This window comes from Macaca nemestrina, chromosome 14 (genome assembly GCF_043159975.1).
Source record: "Macaca nemestrina isolate mMacNem1 chromosome 14, mMacNem.hap1, whole genome shotgun sequence".
Classification (NCBI taxonomy): Eukaryota; Metazoa; Chordata; class Mammalia; order Primates; family Cercopithecidae; genus Macaca; species Macaca nemestrina.
In genome coordinates, this window is record NC_092138.1 from 79828593 (window position 1) to 79853045 (window position 24453).

General features: G+C 43.3%; 1 protein-coding gene across 3 annotated transcripts in view; it reads right to left on the reverse strand.

Moving 5' to 3' along the window:
• The window catches only part of LOC105481108 (erythrocyte membrane protein band 4.1 like 4B), a 150821-nt gene that overhangs the window by 48794 nt on the left and 77574 nt on the right, over nucleotides 1-24453 (reverse strand). Inside the window, exon 16 of one of the 3 annotated variants that reach the window (XM_071078126.1) lies at nucleotides 21429-23088. The exons of the other annotated variants lie outside the window; for them this stretch is intronic. Coding sequence (XP_070934227.1) covers nucleotides 22941-23088 — 148 coding nt within the window. The 3' untranslated portion in view covers nucleotides 21429-22940. Of the gene's footprint in view, nucleotides 1-21428; nucleotides 23089-24453 lie in introns of those variants that run through there. 3 annotated transcript variants of the gene reach the window in all.

Sequence of the window (24453 nt, forward strand, 5' to 3'; positions counted from 1 at the left end):
GAGGAAGACAGTTCAGTTTTGCTGGACAATTCTTGACACAGAATCTTCTTTCTTATAGGAAGCCCCATTCCTTGTGTTTGTATGCGATTGACATTTCCTCCTCAGGGGCGGGCCTGAGACTTGAGCCTGGCCAATCAGAGTCCTGCATCCTTCTCAGGCGTGTGTTCTGGAATGTGATCCAATTAGGGACAATCAGAGTTTTCCCTAAGATTTAACACACGAAAACTGAAAGAAAGGGTCTCTCTTTCTTTGTGACAGGCAAGCAGGGCCTTATTGTGACTTTTGTGTGCCACAAGCCCTTTTGCCTTTGTCCATTTTCTTTCTTATTTATTTTTTTTGAGATGGAGTCTCACTCTGTCGCCCAGGCTGGAGTGCGGTGGTGCGATCTCAGCTCGCTGCAAACTCCGCCTCCTGGATTCACGCCATTCTCCTGCCTCAGCCTCCCAAGTAGCTGGGATTACAGGCCATGCTTGGCTAATTTTTTGTATTTTTAGTAGAGATGGGGTTTCACCGTGTTAGCCAGGATGGTCTTGATCTCCTGACCTCATGATCCACCCGCTTAGGCTTCCCAAAGTGCTGGGATTACAGGCGTGAGGCACCGTGCCCAGCCGCCTTTGTCCGTTTTCTTTTTTTTTTCTTTTTTGAGATGGAGTCTCGCTCTGTCACCAGGCTGGAGTTCAGTGGCAAGATCTCGGCTTATTACAATCTCAGCCTACTGGGTTCAAGTGATTCTCCTGCCTCAGCCTCCCGAGTAGCTGGGACTAGAGGCGTGCACCACCACACCCAGCTGATTTTTGTATTTTTAGTAGAGACGAGGTTTCACCATGTTGGCCAGAATGGTCTCGATCTCCTGACCTCGTGATCCGCTCACCTCAGCCTCCCAAAGTGCTGGGATTACAGACGTGAGCCACCGCTCCCGGCCCCTTTGTCCGTTTTCTATAAAAATTAACTAAAAATTAAATTTCACAATTGTATAAAAGTAAATATGTTAATAACATATATTAAAACATTTTCCTTAACTGAAAATCCATTTTTTTCTTATTTTAAAAAATATTTAAAACCTTTTTGTGAGTCCCTGAAAGCATTGTGAGCCTAAGTATTGTGTGCCTACTGCGTGTAATGGGTAAGCTGGCTCTGGCTGTAAGGATGATGTAAGCTGGGGCTCTTCTTGAGTGTCTTTTTTGGACACAGAGTAATAGGCCTAGTAAGACTGAGGCCGATGCACAAAGAAAGACAAGATGAGCAGAGGTTAGAGATAGTCAGAGAGAGAAGAAACTTAATGGTATATAATTTTGGTTCCTGGTTCCAGCCACACCTGAAGCTGGCATGACCACTGAACTTTTCAATTATAAGGTCTAGTAAATGCCTTTATTTATTTATTGCTTGAAGTAGTTAGATTTTTCCAATTAATAACCCACATGCTCAAAATCAGAGGTGGTGTGTTATTTTGTCATTGTTTTTGTGTGTGTAGAATTTCTTTTAGGTGGAAAAGGTAGAAACAGCTGTTCCAGGCCTAAGGAATAGTAGGAGCAAAGGAAGGGTGGTTGAAAGAGCAGGATGTCTGGATAAGAGAAGTGACGAGGGAAGTAACAGGAGGGGAGACTAAGACAGGCTGGGGCTAGTTATGAAGGGCTTAGAGTGCCTGGTTATCAAGGAAAGGGCTTAAGCAAGGGAGTTACATTTCGGAGAGTTTGTTTTGAGCACTGTGTGGAAGAGGCTGGTGGGGGAGAGACTCCAGTATCTCTCAGTTAGGAGACTGCCGCAGGGCGGGATCTAGACTAACCTGGTGGATGGAGTGAGGTGAACTGACTTCTGGGATATTTTGAAGCTGTGAGCAGGGTTTGCAGACCTGTCACTTGGGGACATTGGGAGGAGGTGTCATTGAGGACTCTGTTGCAGATGCATAAGATAGTCCAGAAGAAATGGCACTATTTGTCCCCTACATTGTCCCATGAGCTGCATCTCTGACCCATCTTGGCTGCCTCCTGGAGACTTTGCTCAAGGACGGTTCTGTGAGCACACGCATGCATGTGTGTGCATGTGTGTGTGCACGTGTGTGTGTACGCGCGTTATGTGTGTGTAAGAATGTGGAAGAAGGCACGATTTTGGCTTCTGGGAATCACGATCCCTCCTCGCCTCTCCAGCCTGAAACACAATCAGAGTATCCACCCTCTTCATGCCCCATGGAGACAGCAAAAAGTGCCCTGAGTTGGAGCGGAAAAACTTGGGCTCAAGTCTTAGTTATGCCCCTATTTTGCAAGAGAAGCTTGGGCAGTCACTCTGAGCCTCCAGTCCCTCAACTGTAACGTGAGTTGGGTTAAGTGATTTCTGGGCACATTTCTGGATCTGAGAATCATCCTTTCCCCCAACTGTTTATCCAGTACTTGCTGTATGTCTCAGGTACTGTGCTAGCTATTTTACAGAAAAGATTCCCTTTTTAAAACATGGAGACCTTTACCTGTTACATAGTAGGTGTTCCATAAATATTTGGTGGAAGGGAGAAGGGAGGGGAGGGAGGGGGAGGAAGGAAGAATGAAAGAAAGGATGGATTAATGAAGTTGTGCAGCTGCGATTTGACAACAGGTCTGTGGACCCCAAAGTCTGTTAATATTATTTTTCCTGTCTTGCAAATATGTTGAAAATAATATCTGTCCTAAGGAGCTGCAGAGACTGGGAGCTCAGAGCAGAGAAAATTCCCCTTTGCTTGGAAGGACTGGAGAGGGCTTCCCAACTGAGGGGCTCATCTTCCACCCTGCCCTTCTTCCTTGCTGCCACCAGCCTATTAAAGGTCTGACACCATCATTGTCTAGATGGGAGGAACAAATCAGAGAAACATCAAAAGGAAAAGATAGGCATACTAGCTGGATTTGAGAAAGGGAGAACATGGAGACATGGAAGGGTCAGAAAACTCCAAATTTTTTTAGCTTAGAGGACCAGGCAAATGGCATGTCATTAATAGAAAAAAATGAGGTGGAGAATGAGAGCTGCTTTGAGCAGAGAAAATTATGATCGAGCATCACATGGGTAACAAAGAGTGTGAGAATGAACACCCAAAGGGAAAGATGTCTTGTAGCAGAGATCTGGCGTACATTCAGGGCTGGAGGTGGAGTTGGAAAGCTTTGAGTAAGAGTTCCTGAGGGATGGCAAATAGATATCATCTGTCATGCCAGCTCCAATTGATTCGCACTCTCTGCTTGGAGTGCAAGATTCAGAAGGAGTCTGAGGTTGTGCCCAGCTCAGGGGGAAAGAGTGCTGTGATTGATTACTGATGTCTGCCATGGACTTGGAGGAGCACAGTGGTATCATGCATTTGTCTTTCCAAGTTAAAAGTGAGTGGTATTTAAAACTTTTTTATTTCAAGGAAACCCAGAGTGAAGAGTTAAAACAGTAAAAAGATATATATACAGGGAGTGAGAAAGTGCATTTCATAATATGTCAAATAAAATATGCATGTGTGACCTTCATCTTATAGCTACTTTGGAGAGAGGCAGAGAAAGAAACAAACGAAAAGAGAAATAGATGAGGGTCAGAGAAGCTGCCTGAAGCTGCCTGAATCTGCTCAGGTCAAAGGTCTTTCGAAGAGCAAAAGTTCCCAAGCAAGCAGTAGAATGACCTGGGTGCTTTCTCAGCTCACACGCCTGGGGAATCATCCTGAAGATTTTAACATGGAGAAGTTTTGTGGGGTTGCTCATGGCTTCATGGATTGTGCCCTGCGGAACTCCTGGAGATGCCACTCACAGACTACAATGTAAATGACATTCACTAGGTTGTGCATCTTCCTTCTTCATAGGGACCTCAGAGGTCAAGCCTACCCTAGAAGGTCCAGCAGTACTCAGGGACCTTGTCTAAGGCCCAGGAGTTGAGGCCAGCTGCACACTCACCATCCCCAGAGACTGAGGTTCATGAGACTCCTGGCATTCTGGAAAGGAGGTCCCACATCCTGGTTTTCAGGGTGGGTGACAGAGGACAGATGTAGGCTTCAGTCTCTGCTTTCATGAGCTGGCAGTTGAAAAGAAATCTAGTGTGGAAGAAGGGGCTGCTATGTGCCTAGCACTGTGCTAGGCGCTTTAACGGTTAATTTTCAGTTTTCCTGCAAGGAAGCTGCTGGTGCCCCCTTCTCTTCCTTTTTCTCAGGGGAAGACCCACTTCCCATTTGGCCTCCAACTCCAGAAAAGCTAGTGTTCCTACTGCGGCCTAGTCATAAGAGACTTTATTGCTTGCAGAACAAGTGAGGTCACAGGGGCTCTTCCAGCCCTGCCTAATCCCATATGTACCCCCAAGCAGAGCCTCTCCTCTCCCTGATCCTGGACTGCCGGACTACCAAACATGTGGTGTTCAGTCAATATTGGTGCATGCTGGGCCGGGCTTGATGGCTCACACCTGTACTTCTAGCACTTTGGGAAGCCAAGGCAGGAGGATTGCTTGGGCCCAGGAGTTCGAGACTGGGCAACATGGGGTGATCCCATTTCTACAACAACAAAAAACCCAGCATGGTGGCACACACCTGTGGTCCTACCTACGCAGGAGGCTGAGGTGGAGAACTGCTTGAGCCTGGGAGGTCCAGGCTGCAGTGCGATCCAAGATTGAGCCACTGTACTCCAGCTTAGGCAACAGAGTGAGACCCTGTCTCAAAAAGAAAAAATTGTTGCATATGGCATAATGGTATCCCCTGGAATCCACCGTCAGAATTGTGACCAATGCTGGGCATGGCTTTCTCTCAGAAACAAGGCTGAGTGGTCAAGTGCTCCAACAAGCCAATCACAGACTCTACAGCTCTGCCCCGCTCTGAGCAACATAGGCTTTCCGGGGGAGCCCTGGGGATCTAATCCTGGATAAGAAATCACAGAATTTTAGAAATGGGGCCCCTCGGATATCATCCAGTTCTGTGGTTTTAAACCCTGGATAAATATTAAAGTCACTAGGGGGAGGCTAGGCACGATGGGTCACACCTGTAATCCCAGCACTTTAGGAGGCCGAGGCGGGTAGATCACTTGAGGTCAGGAGTTTGAGACCAGCTTGGCCAACATGGCGAAGCCCCGTCTCTACTAAAAACACAAAAATTAGCCAGGCGTGGTGGTGGGCACCTGTAATCCCAGCTATTCTGGAGGCTGAAGCATGAATATCACTTGAACCCAGGAGGTAGAGGTTGCAGTGAGCCGAGATTGTGCCACTGCACTCTAGCCTTGGTGACAGAAGGAGCCTCTGTCTCAAAAATAAAATAAAATAAAATAACCAGGGGAAAACTATACACTGCTGGCGAGAATGCAAAATAGTGCAGCCAGTTTGAAAAACAGCTTGGCAGTTCCTCAAAAAGTTGAACATTAGTTACCATATGACTGAGTGAGCCTACTTGTAGTATATGCCCAAGAGAAATGAAAACAGGTCCGTGCAAAAACTGACATGTGAATGTTCATAGCAGCATTATTCATAAGAGCCAACAGGTAGAAACACCCCAAATATCCATCAACTGATGAATGGATAGACAGAACATGGTCTATCCATACAAAAGAATATTATTCAGCCACAAAAGCAAATGAAACATTGAGCAGGCTATGACATGGATAAACTTTGAAAACACGATATGCTACATGAAAGAAGTCAGACACAAAAAGGCCAAGTATTATAGGATTCCATTTATATAAAACATCTAGAATAGACAAATACATAGAGATAGAAAGTGGATTATCGGCTACCTTGGAATAGGGAGGATGGCGGGCAGAGGGAAGGGGGAGTGACTGCTAATGGGTGTGAAGTTTCTTCTAGGGGTGATGAAAATGTTCTAAAATTATATTGCAGTGATGGTTGCACAACTTGGTGAAAATACTAAAAAACATGAATTTGTACAATTGATGTGTATCTTAATAAAGCTGATAAAAATATCACAAGGAGAGGTTTTGAAAAGTATCAATGCCCAGGCCCTTCCCCAGACTAATTACACCATAATCTATCTCTAAATCCAATGTGTGGCCAGGGCTGAGAACCATTGCTATAGTAATCCAACCTCATTTTGCATATGGGGGGATGGGGGCTTGCTATCGGGAGGGAGGTGACCAGGTCACACAGCAGGTACCTGCCTGATCCTGGGACACAGTCCAGGACTCCTGCCTCTCTGCTGGCTGCCTCAAGTGCTGCCCATCTGCTGCCTCTTCCCATCTGTCTTGGCTTCTATTTAAGGCAGCAAGTGCACTCATCAGGAAAATCCAAGTCCTCCTCAGAACCCCCCAGCTAAGACATCCTTGTGTATGTATCTTGTCTTCCCAGCCATATAGTTAACTCTGTAGAAACAGAGACTGTCACATCACATGTTTTTGTGTCCTCCACTGTGTTAAGAAAAGCACTAAGCACATAGCAGTTGCTCAACTAACACTGGTTAGACAGAGAACAAAATGAAATATCAGTGCATTTGGTATGCATTTGAGGGCCAACTCTTGTGCCTGGTACTGTGCCATGCACAAGGGTAAAGACAAATGAGATGTTATCTTTGCCCTGTATTAGTCCGTTTTCACGCTGCTGATAAAGACATATCCGAGACTGGGCAATTTACAAAAGAAAGAGGTTTGATACATTCACAGTTCTACGTGGCTGGAGAGGCCTCACAATCATGGCGGAAGGTGAAAGGTACGTCTCACATGGTGGTGGACAAGAGAGAACGAGAGCCCAGTGAAAGGGGAAACCCTTAAAAAACCATCAGATCTCGTGAGACTTATTCACTACCACAAGAACAGTATGGGGGAAGCTGCCCCCTGATTCAATTATCTCTCACCAGGTCCCTTCCACAACTCTTGGGAATTGTGGGAGCTACAATTTGAGAAGAGATTTGGGTGAGGACACAGCCAAACCATATCAGCCTTCAAAGGGCTCACTGCTGCCTTGATACATGGGATAGGGGTGCCCAACCCAACTGGAACCAACAAGGAAGACTTCCTGCAGTAGTGATGCTTGAAGCAGGTCCTGGCTCCTGAAGGATGATGGCAGTGGCTGGGGGAGGGACTGCACAGGGTGGTCTGGGCAGAAGGCACCGCATGTGCTAAGGCCTGGAGTTGTCAATGCATGCTAACTGGTGAGGGGACTTGCCTGAGCTCCACGTTGGCATAAGAGTGAACTTTCAGCTTTTATTTTTCACTTTTGGATTATGAACTCATCAGGAGTTTATGTATATATTGTGAAGTAAAGTCCTAACTTTTTCTGAAATGGAGAGTCAATTGTTCCAAGATCACCCAAAGAATCATTCACCCTTGCTCCATGAAGTTGCAATGCCATCTTCATATGTGTCCGCCACTTTCCTGAGTGCTCTCAGATCCTTTCTTTGCTCCCCTGTGACTTACTCTGTTTACAGGAACCTTTACTTCTCAGGCTCCCTGTCCTCTGGCTTTTACATAGGTTTGGCCAATGGGAGGCACTGACATGGACTGGAGGGTGAACACAGGAGACAAGTCAGGGTGTTTCTCCCTCATTTCTTCATGCCTCTGGTGATGTTTCTGAAAGCAGCCATGAGTTCTCTGCGGCTCCAGCTCCCACTAGACTGGCTTCCTGCTGCCTTAGCTCCTGGGTGCTAGAACACTGCCTTTGTCCCTCCAGCTCTAGGAGTGATAAGCAGGTTCTGGTTGTTACTAATTTCTAGGTTGCCTCGCTGTCCAATTAAGTTTCTTAGTTTTTGCAGCCTTTGTATAACCAATTCCCTGAATTAAATTCCCTCTGTAAGAAATGCCTAGAGTAGTTTCAGTTATCTGGATTGCCCATTACTTGTAGACAATATAAACCTGTTTTTGGATTCTTCATATTTTTTTGTTTTGTGACAGACACGGTTTCCCTCTGTTGCCCGGGTAAGAGTGCAGTGGCACAATGACAGCTCACTGCAGCCTTGAATTCCTGGGCTTAAGCAATCCTCTTATCTCAGCCTCCCGAGTGCCTACAACTACAGATGTGCACTACCACACCTGGCTAATTTTTCATTTCTTTTGTAGAGACAGGGTCTCATCATGTTGCCCAGGCTGGTCTCAGCTCCCGGCCTTAAGCAATCCTCCCACTTCTCATCCTAAAGTACTGGTATTACAGGCATGAGCCTCTGTGCCCGGCCTCTTCATACTTTTATTGTTCTACTTATCTAACCCTGTATCAGATTGTCTTAATTACTTTTGTTTTAATATATACATGTATATGTGACATTATAAATCTTATTCCCTTTCTCACATCATTTTTCTTTTTTTTCTTAGCTGTTATCACATGTCTAGTCTTCCAGATTCCTTTTGTGATAGTAACTTGAATTCTTCAATTCTTGAATTCCAGAATTCAAGTTACTTCCAGAAAATCCCACTGGAATTCTGATTCAAAGCATTACATATTATGGATTAATTTGAAAGAATATATTCATAAGGAACATATTTCTTTCCATTTACTCAGATCTTTTAAAATGTCCTTCAGTTAGAATTTTTAAACTTTTTCATTAAGGTATAGAGCATAACTTTATTCCTAGGTATTTTTCAGTTTTGTCACAATTGAAAATGAGATCTTATTATTACATATCCCCTAATTTTTTTTTTTTTTTTTTTAGACGGAGTCTTGCTCTGTCATCAGGCTGGGGTGCAGTGGTATGATCTCGGCTCACTGCAACCTCCAACTCCTGGATTCAAGCAATTCTCCTGCCTCAGCCTCCTGAGTAGCTTGGACTACAAGCGTGCACTACCATGCCCAGCTAATTTTTGTATTTTTGGTAGAGACGGGGTTTCACCATGTTGGCCAGGATGGTCTCGATCTCTTGACCTTGTGATCTGGCTGCCTCGCCTCCCAAAGTGCTGGGATTACAGGTGTGAGCCACCACGCCTGGCCCGTATCCCCTAAATTTTAAATGACTAGATAGATATACAAAGCTGCTGACTTTAGGATATTTCTGCCTCTGACCACTTTGCACAACTCTTATTGGTTGGAATTCACTTGGATTTGAAGAAGAGAATCACATGAATTTTGTTTCTTCCTCTCCAGTAGTTATTCCTAATTTTGTTTCCTTGGCTTATTCCATTGTTAAGGTCTCCAGAATAATACTGAATATCAGCAGTTATCCTTGTCTTATTTCTGAAGTTTATATATTATCTAGTGTTTCACCAGTAAATGTCAGTTTCTGACAAATTCTACTTATCAGGTTAGACAGTCCTTCTACTCTTAGCTTACCGCAAGTCTTGAAAGATTAGCACGACTTATTCTCAGCAAATCTGTGTTGTTCCTAAGTGAACACTGCTTCCTTTACTAAGTGCTTATAAAAGACTCTGTTCTCAAACCATCCTCGGTATTGCAATCCAGCTTATCAGTCTGGTTTCTGGAATTCATTTTCCAAAAAAATTGTCCATCTACTCATCTAGCATTTTCCCAAGACTTTTTCAGAGGTATTGATGCTGCCTCAGCAATGACACGTGGAAATTTTCTCAGTGTTTTGGGAGACCATTTTTCTGAGCCTAAAGACTTGAGCTAATCAAAAAGCAGTAAAATATTTCCTGACTATGCTTTCTCTTATCTTGGACTTCAATTTCTTCTGTTTGTTCTCTTCACTCTCTGCAGTTAGCACAGTGACTAGCTTCCTTGTTGAAAAAGAAAAAAATTGAGTAGCTCTGCTTCAGCCAGTTAGTCTCACGTACCATCCTCAAAACTGGGTGTCATTAAATTGCTCATCTTTTTGTTCCAACCGAAGTGAGCATCTACAAAACTTTGGAGTCCTTAAAACAAGTTCTGTGCCCCTTTGTTTTTGATCATATGTTCCACCTTCCTACTCTTTAAAATACTATTACAAATTGTGGGTTCATCTGAGAGGCCTGTAAAGCCTTTCTCTTTCGGATTATTTTTGCTTTCTAAATTCACAGCCCATGTAAAAAATATTCCCTTTTAATATTCCTATTTTCTTTGACATTTTGAAATTGGATTTTCTAAACAGTAAAATATATATATGTTGTGATTATTTCACATTGCATACCTGTTTCAAAACATCTCATATACCCCATAAATATATACACCTAATATGTACCCACAAAAAATAATTTTAAAAAAGAGTATCAACAACAAGAGAAAGAATATGTGAGCCCTGGATTTCACTCATTTCGTGTTAATGATTCTGAGATGTCAGGGTTTTTTTCTTCCATGGATCTTGTTACTTACACATTTCCAATGCACTCCTCCTTGCTGACCAGAATTTACAACAGTAATATCTGCAGTGTTTCTTCCACCTCCTAAGCAACCAAATCATCAGCCAGTCAGGCCAAGAAATCAACAGATTCCACGCCTTTAACAGAATGCCCATGTCTGGATGGTCAAGAAGTCCTCCATAGGTATGGTGCCAGCTGATGCAGTAGGAAATGCAATAAACATCCCCTATCCAAAGTCCCCTGCATCTCATCTGGATTGCTCAGTGCACACATATCAAGTGCTGCCTGAACTCGGACTTACTCATGAGCTGTTTATGTCACGTGTCTTAACTCCAAGTTGGGGTTTCTGGCGGCGGGATCGGTGTCTATGCAGCCCACACAGCAGACTTACAGGTAGCACACAAGTTCTCCACACACCTTCTGGAGGAGCTGGTTGGGACAAACTAGTTCCTATTTTACTTTTAGCCTCAATGGGGACAACTCCATATGCCTAATCAGAACTAACACATCAGGGATAAGCTGACAAGGACCTCAGTAGAGCTTTCCAACTGGTAAGCCTCAGAAGGGTTGCAAGTGGGCTGAACCATTTATTCTCCCAGTCCTTGGAGTAAGTGGACAGGACATGGGGAGCCTAGAGCTTCAAGCAGTCTTGTCTGCCTGTCTCAGCGTGCTACATATCACTTTCTGTGTGTGCCAAGGACAAGAAAAAGTCAGGAAGCCCTGCCACTAGTCCATACCCAGTCCATTCGCCTGGAACTGTGGCTCTCCAACTGGGACTCTCTTAGCAGAATTCACTCAAGTAGTGTGTTTTTATAGCAGATGGTGTCAGCCAGAATCATACCTCCTGACTGAACACCAGTGCATTAATCATGCTCTTTAAATATTCACAGAGGAAAAAAGCCCAAAAGCTAACATTTTTGAGTACCCAGTTAACTTAGTTAATCTTCCAACAACCATTTGAAGAAAGGACAAGAGGAGCAGAAAGACCAAGGAGCTTTCCTCAAGTCACACAGCTAGTAAATGGCAGAGCTGGGATTTGAACCCAGGTAACCTGGGCTCTCTGAATTGCTAGACAATATTGCTTCGCCATGTGTTTGAAAGGAGCAATCTAATGACAAAAAAGGAACACGCATTGGCACTTAGCTTTGGCTTTGCTGCTGTTTGCCTATGTGACCTTAGGTAACTCACTTTACTTATCTGGGTGGCAGACACTGCATTTTTGGACATTAAGCATTCGTATGCCAGGAACTACAGCTCAATGATATAATTTGATCTGTGCCATGTCCGACTGAGAGATGAGAGAAAGTACAATTTACTCATTCTGGTTTCCCAAATAGCTGTCGCTTATTTCAATTTTAATTTGGTAGAGACTAAACAGACTGATACATTGTTACATGTTCTTATTGAATTCAGGGAAAGCATACTATTTGGCAGCAAGTACAATACGTATTTGAAACACTGTACTTTTTTCATAATGGATTTTCAAAGAAAATTGTATCGACATCTTAGAAGTGTGATACATTATGAATGTTGCATCTATTAGGGATGATTTCTTACAGCAACTTAGTGGTTTTATTTCTAAAAAAAAAAAAAAGTCTAGTGAGAAGGTTGACTCTACTTCATCTTTCTCTTCAGAAAAGGTCAAAATTGGCCACACGTGGTGGCTCATGCCTATAATCCCAACACTTTGGGAGGCCAATACAGGTGGATCACCTGAGGTCAGGAGTTCAAGACCAGCCTGGCCAACAATCAGGGTGAAACCCCATCTCTACTAAAAATACAAAATTAGCCAGGTATAGTGGTGCACGCCTGTAGTCCCAGCTACCCAGGAGAATGACGTGGGAGAATTGCTTGAATCTGGGAGGTGGAGGTTGCAGTGGGCCGAGATTGCACCACTGCCCTCCAGCCTGGGTGATGAATGAAACTCCGTCTCAAAAAAAAAAAAAGAAAAAGAAATGGTCAAAATTGCATTTTTTGGGGGGTGTAGTTTAGATTCCTTTATAGAGACTAATTGGCACAAAACTTTTCCAATTTGTATTTCGTTCAAGAAATGTTCCAAACAATCAACTTTGCAAGCAATTCTGGTGTTAGCACGGTTGATGTATGAACCCATGCTAGATGGGGAGCTCTTGATCTGATGATGATTAGCTACCTGGAGCCAAAGACGGCATCTTCTGTGACATACCAGCACTGCAGAGAAGCACAGCAGATGTTTATTCACTTAGTTTTAGTGCATTACATTTTAATTCTCCTTAGGTAATTTATCAAATACCCATTCATAAAAGTTTCACTTTGGTCATGAATTCCCTACTTGTTCCTAACTACATTATGTAGTCTCTGCAAAACTGCAGAGTAACATCCCACATCCTAAGGAGTGACAAGAGCCTGTGGGGTTCAGTAGTTCCCGGGTCTGAGTCCTGTGTGAGGTAGGACAGGATATGTGCTTCCATCTTTGAGTCTCAAATTTTCTTTCGCCAAACACCTGTCAAATGATTTCAATAAATAGGTGTAAGCAGGTCCTGACATTTTTCTTCCAGAAAGGCTGTTTTGTTGTGATGCTATTCTTGCTAGGTTTTGCAATGGCTTCCTCATTGTGTGTGTGTGCCTTCATAGGTGTCATGTGTGTGCATTCCAGAGAATTACTATTTCATGAGTTGGTTTTTGCTCAGAGGCTCATGACCAAGTTTATTCAATATTTTTCTCGTCTAAAGTAAAAACAAAACAAAACAATACAAATATAGTCATTTTCCCTTACAACAGTCACTTCTAATAAGCCGAACTTTCCCTTCTGGGTTTCTTTCTTTCTTTTTGACGGAGGATCGCTCTGTTGCCCAGGCTGGAGTGCAGTGGTGCGATCTCGGCTCACTGCAACCTCTGCCTCCCAGGTTCAAGTGATTCTCCTGCCTCAGACCCCCGAGTAGCTGGGATTACAGGTGTGTGTCACCATGCCTGGCTAATTTTTGTATTTTTAGTAGAGACGGAGTTTCACTATGCTGGCCAGGCTGGTCTCAAACTCTTGGCCTCAAATGATCTGCCCCACCTCGGCCTCCCAAAGTGCTGGGACTACAGGCATGAGCCACTGTGCCCGGTCACTTCTGGGTTTCTCACAGATTTTTTTTTTTGTTGTTTTTTTTTGCCTCTCATTTCTGTGTTCCTCTGCCTTTATTCTTTGTTTTTTCAGGCGGCAAAAGCATTAACAGACTTGCCCCTCACTACTTCTTTAAATACATCCTCAAATGGTATTATATGAGAGCCCCCAAAGGGATAGTAAGACAAAATAATCATTGTCACGAAAGCTCAGCTGTGAGTGTAAAATACTGTCCACATAGCAGATTCTTTGTCATCCTATGCACTCTGACAGAGCTACGGCAGACTCAGGAATAAGCTGGGAAGTGTTACTTTTCCACTCCCCAGACGCCATCCGGCTCACTGAATGAATGAAATTAAAACATTATTCATCCCGGAATGTAGTTCGGGTTAGATGAATAAGATGCATAATCTGTTAAGAGTAGGTTTTAGACATTCTAATTGCACAAGACACCAGTGTGAGCCAGAGTTGGAGCTGAACACTGGGTACGTGTTTCTAGGGTAATACAGATGAGGATTAATTTATTTTGGTATTCGTTAGTGCTTAAAAATCTCATCAAATGATCCTCTCTCTGTTCCCCAATTCTTGCAGGTTTTTCAGAAGTTTCTATTATGAACATTCTTAGTTCATAATAAGCCTCCGAAGCCGTAACACTGATATGAATTTTAAGGGCTTGATGGTTTAATTGCCTTTAATACAGTGTCCATTATTCAGCCAGGGAATGAAGCTGGTTGAGCATTAGCATAGCAACACCTCTTGCTTTTGAGGTCTCAGTGCAGAACGTGGATGTTTAAACCATTCACCATTCAGTAGGGGACGATTAGCTAGGTTTCTGTGGGTTTCTTATAACATGAGCCTACAGGGATGTTCCTCTAATTATTCTAATCCTTTTTTAGTGGATGGCCTAGACTACAGCAGTTTTAATATTTTAAATTCTGCAGCCTTTCATCCAATAAAACCACAGGTGACTCTTGGGATGTGGCTGTAATTTTAGATCCAATACATTGGAATTTTAATTGTAACTAGAAGTACATCCATCCTTCCTTGGTCAATGCACCAGGGAAATTCATGATGTCTGGGTGGGTATCTAAGAAGCCTGAGTGGAAAGTTCTCAATACTCTCCCAAACAGGAAAGGAAACACAGATATTAGAAATCAATTCCTTTACCTTTGCTATCTTTATGTTGCCCACATTCCCTTTTTCAGCTCTGCAGGGCAGTACCATGCTGATTGTTACCTGAATTTCTGGAAACCTACTTTTTTTTTTTGAGACGGAGTGTTGCTCTGTCACCCAGGCTGGAGTGCAGTGGTGTGATTTCGGCTCACTGCCGCCTCCACCTCCCAGGTTCAAGCGATTCTCCTGTCTCAGACTCCTGAGTAGCTGGGGTTATAGGCATGCGCCATCAGGTCCAGCTAATTGTTAGCATTTTTAGTAGAGATGGGGTTTTACCATGTTGGCCAGGCTGATCTTGAACTCCTGACCTCAGGTGATCCACCCACCTCGGCTTCCCAAAGTGCTAGGATTACAGGCATGAGCCACCACACTTGGCCTGGAAACCTACTTTCAAAAAAATGTCTGGTAAATATCAACTCATCCAAGCCTTTCCTTTCTTCACTATTATAAATACTAAGATGACATGGTTAATTGTACTTCATCAGCCTGATCTTTATTAACGAGCATGACTCAAGAATAGGGGTTTCAGATGGTTCACAGAAAACATATAATAAACGGTGTTTAGAAAGACAAAAATGTGCATAGCCTTGTTCATAGAGAAATGTAATTAAAACAGAAATTCTGGATTTTACCTATCAGACTAAGTTAAAAAAAAAAAAAAGCTAGCAAAGGCTATGATTTGCTTCCTATGAGGTCACAGAGACACTGTCATAATTGCTGGGGGTGCCTGTGGGCTGCGGGGAGTATAAACAGGTGGAATATATTTGGAGAGAAATTTCATTAGACAATATCCAACTTAAATATGCACATACCTTTTGACCAGGATGCTACTTCAAGGGAATTTATTCTACAGGTAGATTTGTTCAAGTGCACAAACACAAGGTACAAGAATGGCAGCAGCACTGAAACTTGAGGGAGTTGATGCAGCTTAAACGTCCATCAATATTGATTGGTAAAATAAATATATGCTCTTTATACATGGAGTAGCTCTAGATTGACAAAGAGAAATGCTAACAATGTTTGCTTCCAAGGAAAACTGGGGAATAAGAAGATGGAAAGGAAAAGTAACTTCCAGTTATTTGTGTTTGATTTTTACTACTGTTTGTATTACCTATCTTAAAAAAGGCAACATGCCAGGTGCAGTGGCTCTCCCCTATAATCCCAGTATTTGGGGAGGCCAAGGCAAGAGGATCGTTTGAGCCAGGAATTGAGACCAGCCTGTGCAACATGGCAAGACCCCATCTCTACAAAATTTTTAAAAAATGTACCCAAGCATGGTGGTGCATGCCAGCTACTCAGGAGGCTGAAGTGGGGGGATCACTTGAGCCCTGGAGGCCGAGGCTGCAGTGGGCCATGATCGCACCACTGCACTCCAGCCTGGGTGACAGAGAGAGACCGTGTCTCAAAAAAAAAGAAAAAAAAGAAAGAAAGAAAGACAAAATGGCAACAAAGCACAGTGGTTCCCTTTTATTACTAACTTTCCACTCAGTCTCCTAATAGTTAAAATCTTCCTCCAATTCATCTAAAATGAAATCCCAAATTAGACAAGGAGGGAACGGAGCAGACGCTCTGTTTCAATTCTCCAAGCCTCTGAGTCCCAATCGTACCAACAGAATGGACTCTCAGCCATCTCACCAATTCTTTACTCTATGCCAATTCTGCCATGTGCAGATGGGAAAGCATTGTCCACATTCTGCCTGGACAGTTATTTCCTAGTATTCTTGGACAGAAATACATTTCTATTTCTTTTTTCTTTCCTCAAAAGATCCCCATGGTGTTTCTGCTCTGAGTTTGTTAGTTTCAAAGAGACACGTCTTTATATATGTGTTAATGCTCTTCCATCTGATCTTTCCTTTGGCACCAAACACCCCTTTCCCTTGCTAAACTTAGAATATGCATCTCAAGCCATCAATCTATTAGATATACCATTTCTTGAACTAGACTTTATTATTATTGTTTTTTTAGATGGAGTCTCACATTGTCACCCAGGCTGGAGTACAATGGCATGATCTTAGCTCACTGTAACCTCCGCCTCCCTGGTTCAAGCCATTCTCCTGCCTCAGTCTCCCAAGTAGCTGGGACTACATACACATGCCACCACGCCCGGCCGGTTTTTGCATTTTTAGTGGAGATGGGGTTTTACCACGTTGGCCAGGCTGGTCACGAACTCCTGACCTTGAATGATCCACCCGCCTCAGCCTCCCAAAGTGTGGGATTACAGGTGTGATTCACCACGCCCGGCCTTGAGCTATTTTGAATCTCTTTGGCCTGTTTCCATCCACATGCACAGCTACGACCTTACATCTCAAAACCCACTAAAAATTTTTACCAGCTAGCGTCAAACACTGTGCTGCACAAAACGTCTTTTCTATATCATGTCATTTATTGATAATTCTCTTATCAGTGAGATGTTGGTAAATTCCATCTGGGGATGAGGAAAATGAGGTGTCCAGAAGAAACTGGTCAAAGGTCCCATGGCTAGTAAGTGGCAAAGCTGGGATTCAAACTGTGTGAGATTCCAAAGCTTCCACACTTCACCTAATCAGGCAACTATGGGGCTCTTCTCCCTTGATAAAACCAGACCACCACACTGTGGACCCTTTAATCCTTCTCTCATCTGGCTGGCAATGTCTTGCCATTTTACTTCTGCAAACTTCCACCTGTTTCCCAATCATGGGCTCCAGTCTTAGCCCAGGTGCTTAGACTGGTGTATACACACGCCCTGTCCTCCAACGGCTGGAATTCACCAGTCTCTTGCTTCTGAAGTGGGGAGGGAGGGCAAGAACACAGACTTGGTTTGATAGATTGTAGGGGACAGGTTAATGATGAAATTAAAGCCATATAAAGAACCAGTAGAATGCTCACATTCTTCTGCTTCACCTTGGGCCTAAGGAAATGCAAAGCTTTGCTGAGCAGACAGATCTAGTTACTTATTATGATGCCTCCATCCATTGACTTAACATCATGACTATTAAAAAAAATAAAAATAAAAAACCAGTTGACCTCTACTGAGAGTTAAAATTGAGGCATTATAATAATAAGGATGAACATACAAGCAGAGAAGTAGCTTTGCTTTCCCAAAGAGAAAAGCAAACCTGGACTGCCCACTTCAGACTGTCCTGGGCTGTTAAAATGCAGGGTCTGGGGTCTTACCACTGACCATTTAGAATGCAGCAATCCATATTTTTAGTAAGTTGTCCAAGCCATTCTTTGGCTCCCTAATTTTGGGAGAAGTGGGCCTATTTGCAGAACTATTGAGGATTTCTTTTGCTAAGGCTGAGCTGATTGTCTATTTTACATGTTTGTCTTTTGATACCCCCAGAGTTTCTTAAAATGTGCCATTTCTCACGTGCAAGGGACCTTTAACAGTGACTTGCTTTTTCTCTCTGCCCCCTTACGCTTTGCCTCTGCATCTGTCCACTGCCTCCTGTAGCAAGACAGTGGAAGCAAATCACCCCGGACCAAAGTAGGGTATTTTCCTGGTACGTTTGGAAGACTTGGTCAGCCAGGGAATTGATTTAGAACTCTAAGTTTGAGAAATATTGATCCAAAGGGATCAATATGGCTGTTCAGGGAGTTCTTTGATGAGCTAAGATTTTAAAGGACTAGTTAAAAGCTGTAAAGTCAAGGGCAACAAAAAGGCTCTGTCATTACTTGTGTTCAGAGCGGGACACAGGAGGCTGCAGTCACTGACCTGGAAGGATGGTGCAACATTAACAGGCAAGGAGGACTAAGGGGAATTCCCACACTGTCCTTATTCCTCCGTCTTTGTGGTTAAAGAGAACCACCTTCAACAGAAATGGTAGGCCAATAAATAGGCAAAAGGGTTTTGAAGACCAAGGTAATTAATTACCTGGCAGGATTTAGAGATTTCTGGCATGAATTACATCAATCAAATGACAACTGTCAGTACACTGTTGGATGTTTTGAGGGACCACAGAAACATGAATAGATGATAAACCAGTACATACCTGAGCTTCACAATGTAAAAGTTAATTCCATTAATTATGGAATAGTGAGTATGGTTTTGCTGTCAAGTAATATTCCAGAAAACACTGTTCACTTGTGAGCTCTTTGGAAGGAAGTCCATAGAGTGGATCGTCTCAAATACGCAGTGGTTCATTAAGAATAATGTCCAGGCCGGGCGTGGTGGTTCACGCCTGTAATCCCAGCACTTTGGGAGGCCGAGGCGGGCGGATCACGAGGTCAGGAGATAGAGACCATCCTGGTTAACACGGTGAAACCCCGTCTCTACTAAAAAAATGCAAAAAATTAGCCGGGCGTGGCGGTGGGCGCCCGTAGTCCCGGCTACTCGGGAGGCTGAGGCAGGAGAATGGCGTGAACCCGGGAGGCAGAGGTTGCAGTGAGCCGAGATCGCCCCACTGCACTCCAGCCTGGGTGACAGAACGAGACTCCATCTCAAAAAAAAAAAAAAAAAAAAAAAAAAAGAATAATGTCCAATCTCTGCTTCTCTGAAAATGGGACCACTGCTGAATGATGCCTGTGTGGACAGGATTTTTAGACTTGGGGAGGGGTGGTAAGGTGTGGGAGAGGGTTACTAGACCACTGGAGGGGTGTGTGTGAGCAGAAGGCAGTAAACAGCGTAGATCACAGGTGATGGAGATGAACAAGGTTACCAGCCCTGGTGTGTGTGTGGGAGGTATGGACAGTTACGACTGGTGGTGGTGATGGTGGAGGGAACATGGTTACCAGGCCACACTGGTGGGGGTGTATGGACAGTGAGCTACCTACCGGTGTGGTGGTAATGCAGATGGACAGGGGTTACTCGATGGCTAGAGGGAGTGGATGGGTTTCTGGGTGAGCAATTCGATTTCAGTGGAGTGAACTGTTCAACATTATCTAGCAGTCTCATGGAGATGTGGATCCCCAGGGTTGCAAATGGTGGGATGAAAGGTGAGAGACAAGAGAGCACAGCAGTTGAGACCACAGGCTCTGAAATACAGGCTGCTTGGTTAAACTCTAAGCCTGAGCTTCCTATGTATGAAAAAGAGGATATTACCCATCTCACAGAATGGTCAGGAGGTGTAAGTGACACATGCAGAATGCAAGGCCTAGCATTAGATGACCAGCCCCTATATATTAGTGCAGATCAATGTCTACCTACCGGGGGTTTCCAACGTCACGTGGCTGGACTTTCTTCTGCCCTGTACAGCATGATACCAATGCCTCAAATAAGAACACAGTTGACACACTGAGTAATATTCAGATGGTGAAACTGAATCTAGAAGTCGCATGGTGGTCAATGTCCTACGCACAGTACGATGCCCCCATACTGGATAAGGTTGTTCAGATATCTTCAGACCAGCCCAGAGATGATGTGTTATTGCCTGTTATCTGGTTAGACATCACCTTTCAAATGAATGTGGAATAATCCATTTGCTGAGCAGACATTCATGGAGCACCTGCTCTCTGTCAGGGGCCAGGGAACAAAGGCAAGTACGACACAAAGCTCAGGCTGATGCAGTGTACAGGTTCCAGGATGAGATAAACAAAAGAGCCTATTTTAATACAAAGCTGTAAGTGCGACGTTGCTATAGATGGGGGTAGAAAGGGAGGGGGTTATTACTGGAACACAGAAATTAACCCAGTTTGCAGAGGTGGGGCCATCAGACAGTCCCTAGGAGAAGATGTCTGGGCAGAGGCAGACGTTGAGGAGTTAGGGGAAGGGATGGGAGTGACCAAATTCTAGGCAGAAAGAACAGTATTTGCAAAGGCATAGATGTGAGTAAGAACAGGGTGTGGTGCATGCCAGGAACCACAAGCAATTTGGCACTGAAGGATTTTCAACAGTAGGGTGAGAAATGGGGGATATATGCTAGAGCAAGAGGATGGAGACCCAGAGTGGGGAATTCCACAGAGAGGTCACTGGACTTCATCCTCAGGGTAATGGCAAGCACTGCAATGGCACAGGCCAACCGTGTTTTAGAAAGACTGTTCTAGTGACTGGGAGGAGCATGAGCTTGTCAGGAGCAACTGGAGTCAGGGAGATCAGGAAGGGCACCTCTGAGCCAGAGAAAAGATGCTCCTGTGGGATCCATGTCAGTAAGAAGAGAGAGGACAGCCTAAGTATGAATACCAAGGCAGAGGTGAACAGACCTAGGCACTGTTTGGACACGGGTGGCAACAGGCAGAACAGCTGTAGATGATGTATACATTCTAGTAGTGGGTAAAAAAGTGAATTCAGGCAGAAGAAAAGTTTTGTGGGAGGAGGGTAAAAGATGACCAATTTGATTTTTGATAGGTGGAGTTTGAGGTGTACACAGGATATCCAAGTTGAAACGTCAGTCCAAAAGTTCACAGGACAGTCTGGGTTACAGAGGATGGTTTCAGAGTCTACAGCATTATAAAATCAGGACAGAATGAGAAGGCCTGGGTAGACTGTGGTGAAAAGAGCAGTGAGCAGAAGAAAGACCTTTAGACAACATCACAATGTAATGACAGAAAAGGAGGCTGTTAAGACTGAACTGGTCAACTGCAGTAGAGAAAGGTCCACTAAGTTAAGGAATGAAAAGTGTATACTTCATTTAACAATCAGGATGTCGTAAGTATGCATACTGGTGAGGCTTCTTGGTTGCAGACAACTGAAACCACTCAAGTGACTTTAAGCAGAGAGGTATTTAATAGAGGGTATCAGATGGCATACACAATTTCCAGGAGCCCACAGATAAGGGTTTGGATGCCTTCCTGCCAGGAAGAGCACAAGTAGCCAGGACAAACATCCACCTTTACAGGACTATTACTGGGGAAATCCCACTGCCACCACTTCTCTCTATTCTGCACCTGTGACAGGCAGGGCAACCTTCGCCAGAGTTGCCCCAGATGAAGAAAGGCATCAGCTGCTGTGCCTATAAGAGCCACTCTTGCCAAGAGCAGCCTCATTCTAAGATGATCTTACTCCACCCACCTAACTGAATGCTCACCTTCAGACTTCCAAAAGCCACCTGTTCTGTTACCAAGGTCATTCACAAATGAGACTTCTGCATAGCAATAAGAATCAATAAAAAAAAATGAAGATGGAGTCAAAAAAAAAGCAAGAATAATCTTTATTCTTTGGAAACACATTTGTAAAATGCTATCAATAAGATGAAAAGATTCAGAACGCATTTATTTGTTTGCAGCACATACACTGAGGATCAGAACGTCTGCTAAAACGGAATACACCTGTAAACAAATACCTTAGGGAGAGTTTATAGGCGGTCAGCTCCACTGTGCAAGGTACGCAGCTGATACCTTCTTGCTGAATAGATTTTTGCGGTAGCCAAAAAAGATCAGATTTTAGTAACAAAATATCTCAAAGGATGTCAAACATTCTTTAGAGGGCCTAACATGGGCAAAATTACAATTACATATATAAAAATGGCACAAGAATCAACTGATTTCACAGAAATACTAATAAAACATTTCAGGTCTATTATTAAGAGAAAAAAATGTTTGACTCAGGGCTTGAAATGGGGGAAATAAATATTTTGGTACAAGCTTTAACCTAAGACAACATACTGATTTCTGGGTCTACCAACAGACTAGGGCAACACCCATCTCATCCTACTCTACAGAATGCTTTGGCACAACTTCAAGAAAACCTTATATGCTTTCATTTGAGCCATAAATGATCCTGACTGCACGTTGCTTTTTAAGAGTGAAGTCTAGGGTAAAAACCAATCCCCTAATTCTGACAGTGTGTATTCACAATTATGTCTTCTGAAATCATGCAAGTTAGCAGCACCAATCATTAAGACATTAAAAATTATTCTCATACTTGAGCAGCAAGTTCTATCAAAACAAATGCTATGCAATTTAAGATTAGTACAACTGCTTAAATTCGAAGTAGCTCAACTGCTTTAAGATGTGAAACTCAAAGTCCCCCTGTATTTATATAACATCTAATAAGTTATATACTTTATTTAGCTTCTGAAAGGAGTAACTCTGTCAGGGAAGTGGGTATTGCAGTTTTCCTTGTGATAAAATTAGTTTGAATGTATATCCTCAACCTAAACAAAATGAAATGTTAACAAATTGCAGAATGTTAGAGTTGGAAAGGACCTTGGAGATCACTTAGTCCAACCCTCTCTTTTCAGATGGGGAAAATGAGGTCAATGAAGAGGAAATGACTTATCCAGGCCACACTAGGGAAACTGGACCCTAGCAACCTCAACTTCTACGTCAGGAATATATGCTGAGCAATCTTCCCAAGCTCTTCTGGTTTTATTTGCTCCCATTAATTAAATAACAAAGAACATCAGGTACATAGTAATATGATAAACATAGACTTTGACTCCAATTTTAAAATCAGAACATCAAAATGATTCCTGAGCCTTTAACTACCTTCATTTTAATGAGAATGCAGTCAACAGTAAATTATAACAAGCTATAGTGGTTTTATCTTCAAATATTTACATGGACACTGAAAACACCCTTCAGGACTACTCCTCAAAGACACTCGTCCAAACACATCCATCCATGTGAGGCCAAGACACTTTTCATGGAATGCAATGGAACTATGAAGGTGAATGGAAGAGAGATGCTTCAGTCTCTCAAAGTGCAGTCATGAGTTTATCTCGATACATCATACTTTGCATCCCTCCTAAGTTCTTCTGGTTCTGGTCGTGGACATAATCAAAATGGCTGTCATCTCCACTGGCCGATGCTTTCCAATGCGACCTGTCATCCTGAAAGGATGGCCTGTTTTGTTTGCAGAGCGAATGGTTAGTGGGAGAATGGAAGAAAATGCAGAAATGTAAGTGAAACAACACAAGCACAAAGGAAATGGGGCAGGGGGAACCATGAGCCATGTGAATGGGGATGGCTATGAGTGGAAATGAATGGATTTCCTACGTGAGAATTGTAGAAGTTCAGATGCAGATCACCTATGAACTTCCAAGCAGAGCAAGCATCTGTCTATGGTCAAGTCATCATTTCTCAAAGGGTGTCTCATGGTCAAGTCCGTCCGGAGAAAGCTAAGTGAAGGTGGAAAATGTTCCTTTACTACAGGGCTGCCTGGAGGTTTTATCATGCCAGTGTGTGCCATGAATGCCTCAGGCAGCATTTGCCAAAAGTGTTGGACTAACAAACTCTGTTGTCAGGGGGTATCTTTGCAGAGATTGAAAATACACAAAATGTTGGGCCCCACCCCATAGATTCTGATCCAGTAGGTCTGGACTGAGAATCTGCATTAACAAGCTTCCAGATGACACTAAAGCTGCCAGTAGCAGGCCCACCCCAGAGAGGCACTGTTTCCGGCTTTCCTCAGAACGCCTGCTGCTAGGCCGTGCCTCAGAAGGAAACTAACATGATAAAACAGACAGTGATAAGCACAAACTTTTGTAAAAACAATGTTAATTAAAATAGCATTTCTATAAATCTCTTCTGCTTCTTATGTCTGAAGAATAAAGTACCTTTGAAACACAGCAAGATTTAGAATTATTACTCCACTCACCTAATTTGCTTTAAAAAGTTAAGTGACTACCAAGTGTTTATAAACAACCACACTGTTGGGTTACAAAATTCCCCAGCAAACTTTATTTTGGCCTTGCTCTAAGTGGGTTTATTTCCATCATTTTATTCTCCATTTCTCAGAGAAAGGCTAGCAACCTCACCTTTATGCAAACTGAACTTGCCAACTATGTTTCTGAAATAGCTTCACACATAAACACCAATTAAGACTGATCTAAAATTCAAATTTTAAAAGGAACATTTGCTTTCACAAAGCCAGCCTTAAAAAAAAAAAAAAAAAACCTCTCAAGCCTCACTATAAACACAGTCCAGCAGATGTCAGTTGGCTTAGAAAGGATTATGGTAGGTTGGGGCCAAGGTTGGCAAATGACAGCCCTCGGCCCAATCCTACTGTTTTTCTAAATCAGTTTCATTGAAGCACAGCCATAGTCTCTCATTTATGGATTGTCTCGGGCTGTTTTCAAAGTACAATGGCAGAGTTAAGGAGTTGTGACAGCGACCACAAAGCCGAAGATATTGACTGTCTGATCCTTTACAGAAAAACTGACCCCTCAGTCTAGGGAAAAAATATTGATTGCCACAAAAAGCAAACCC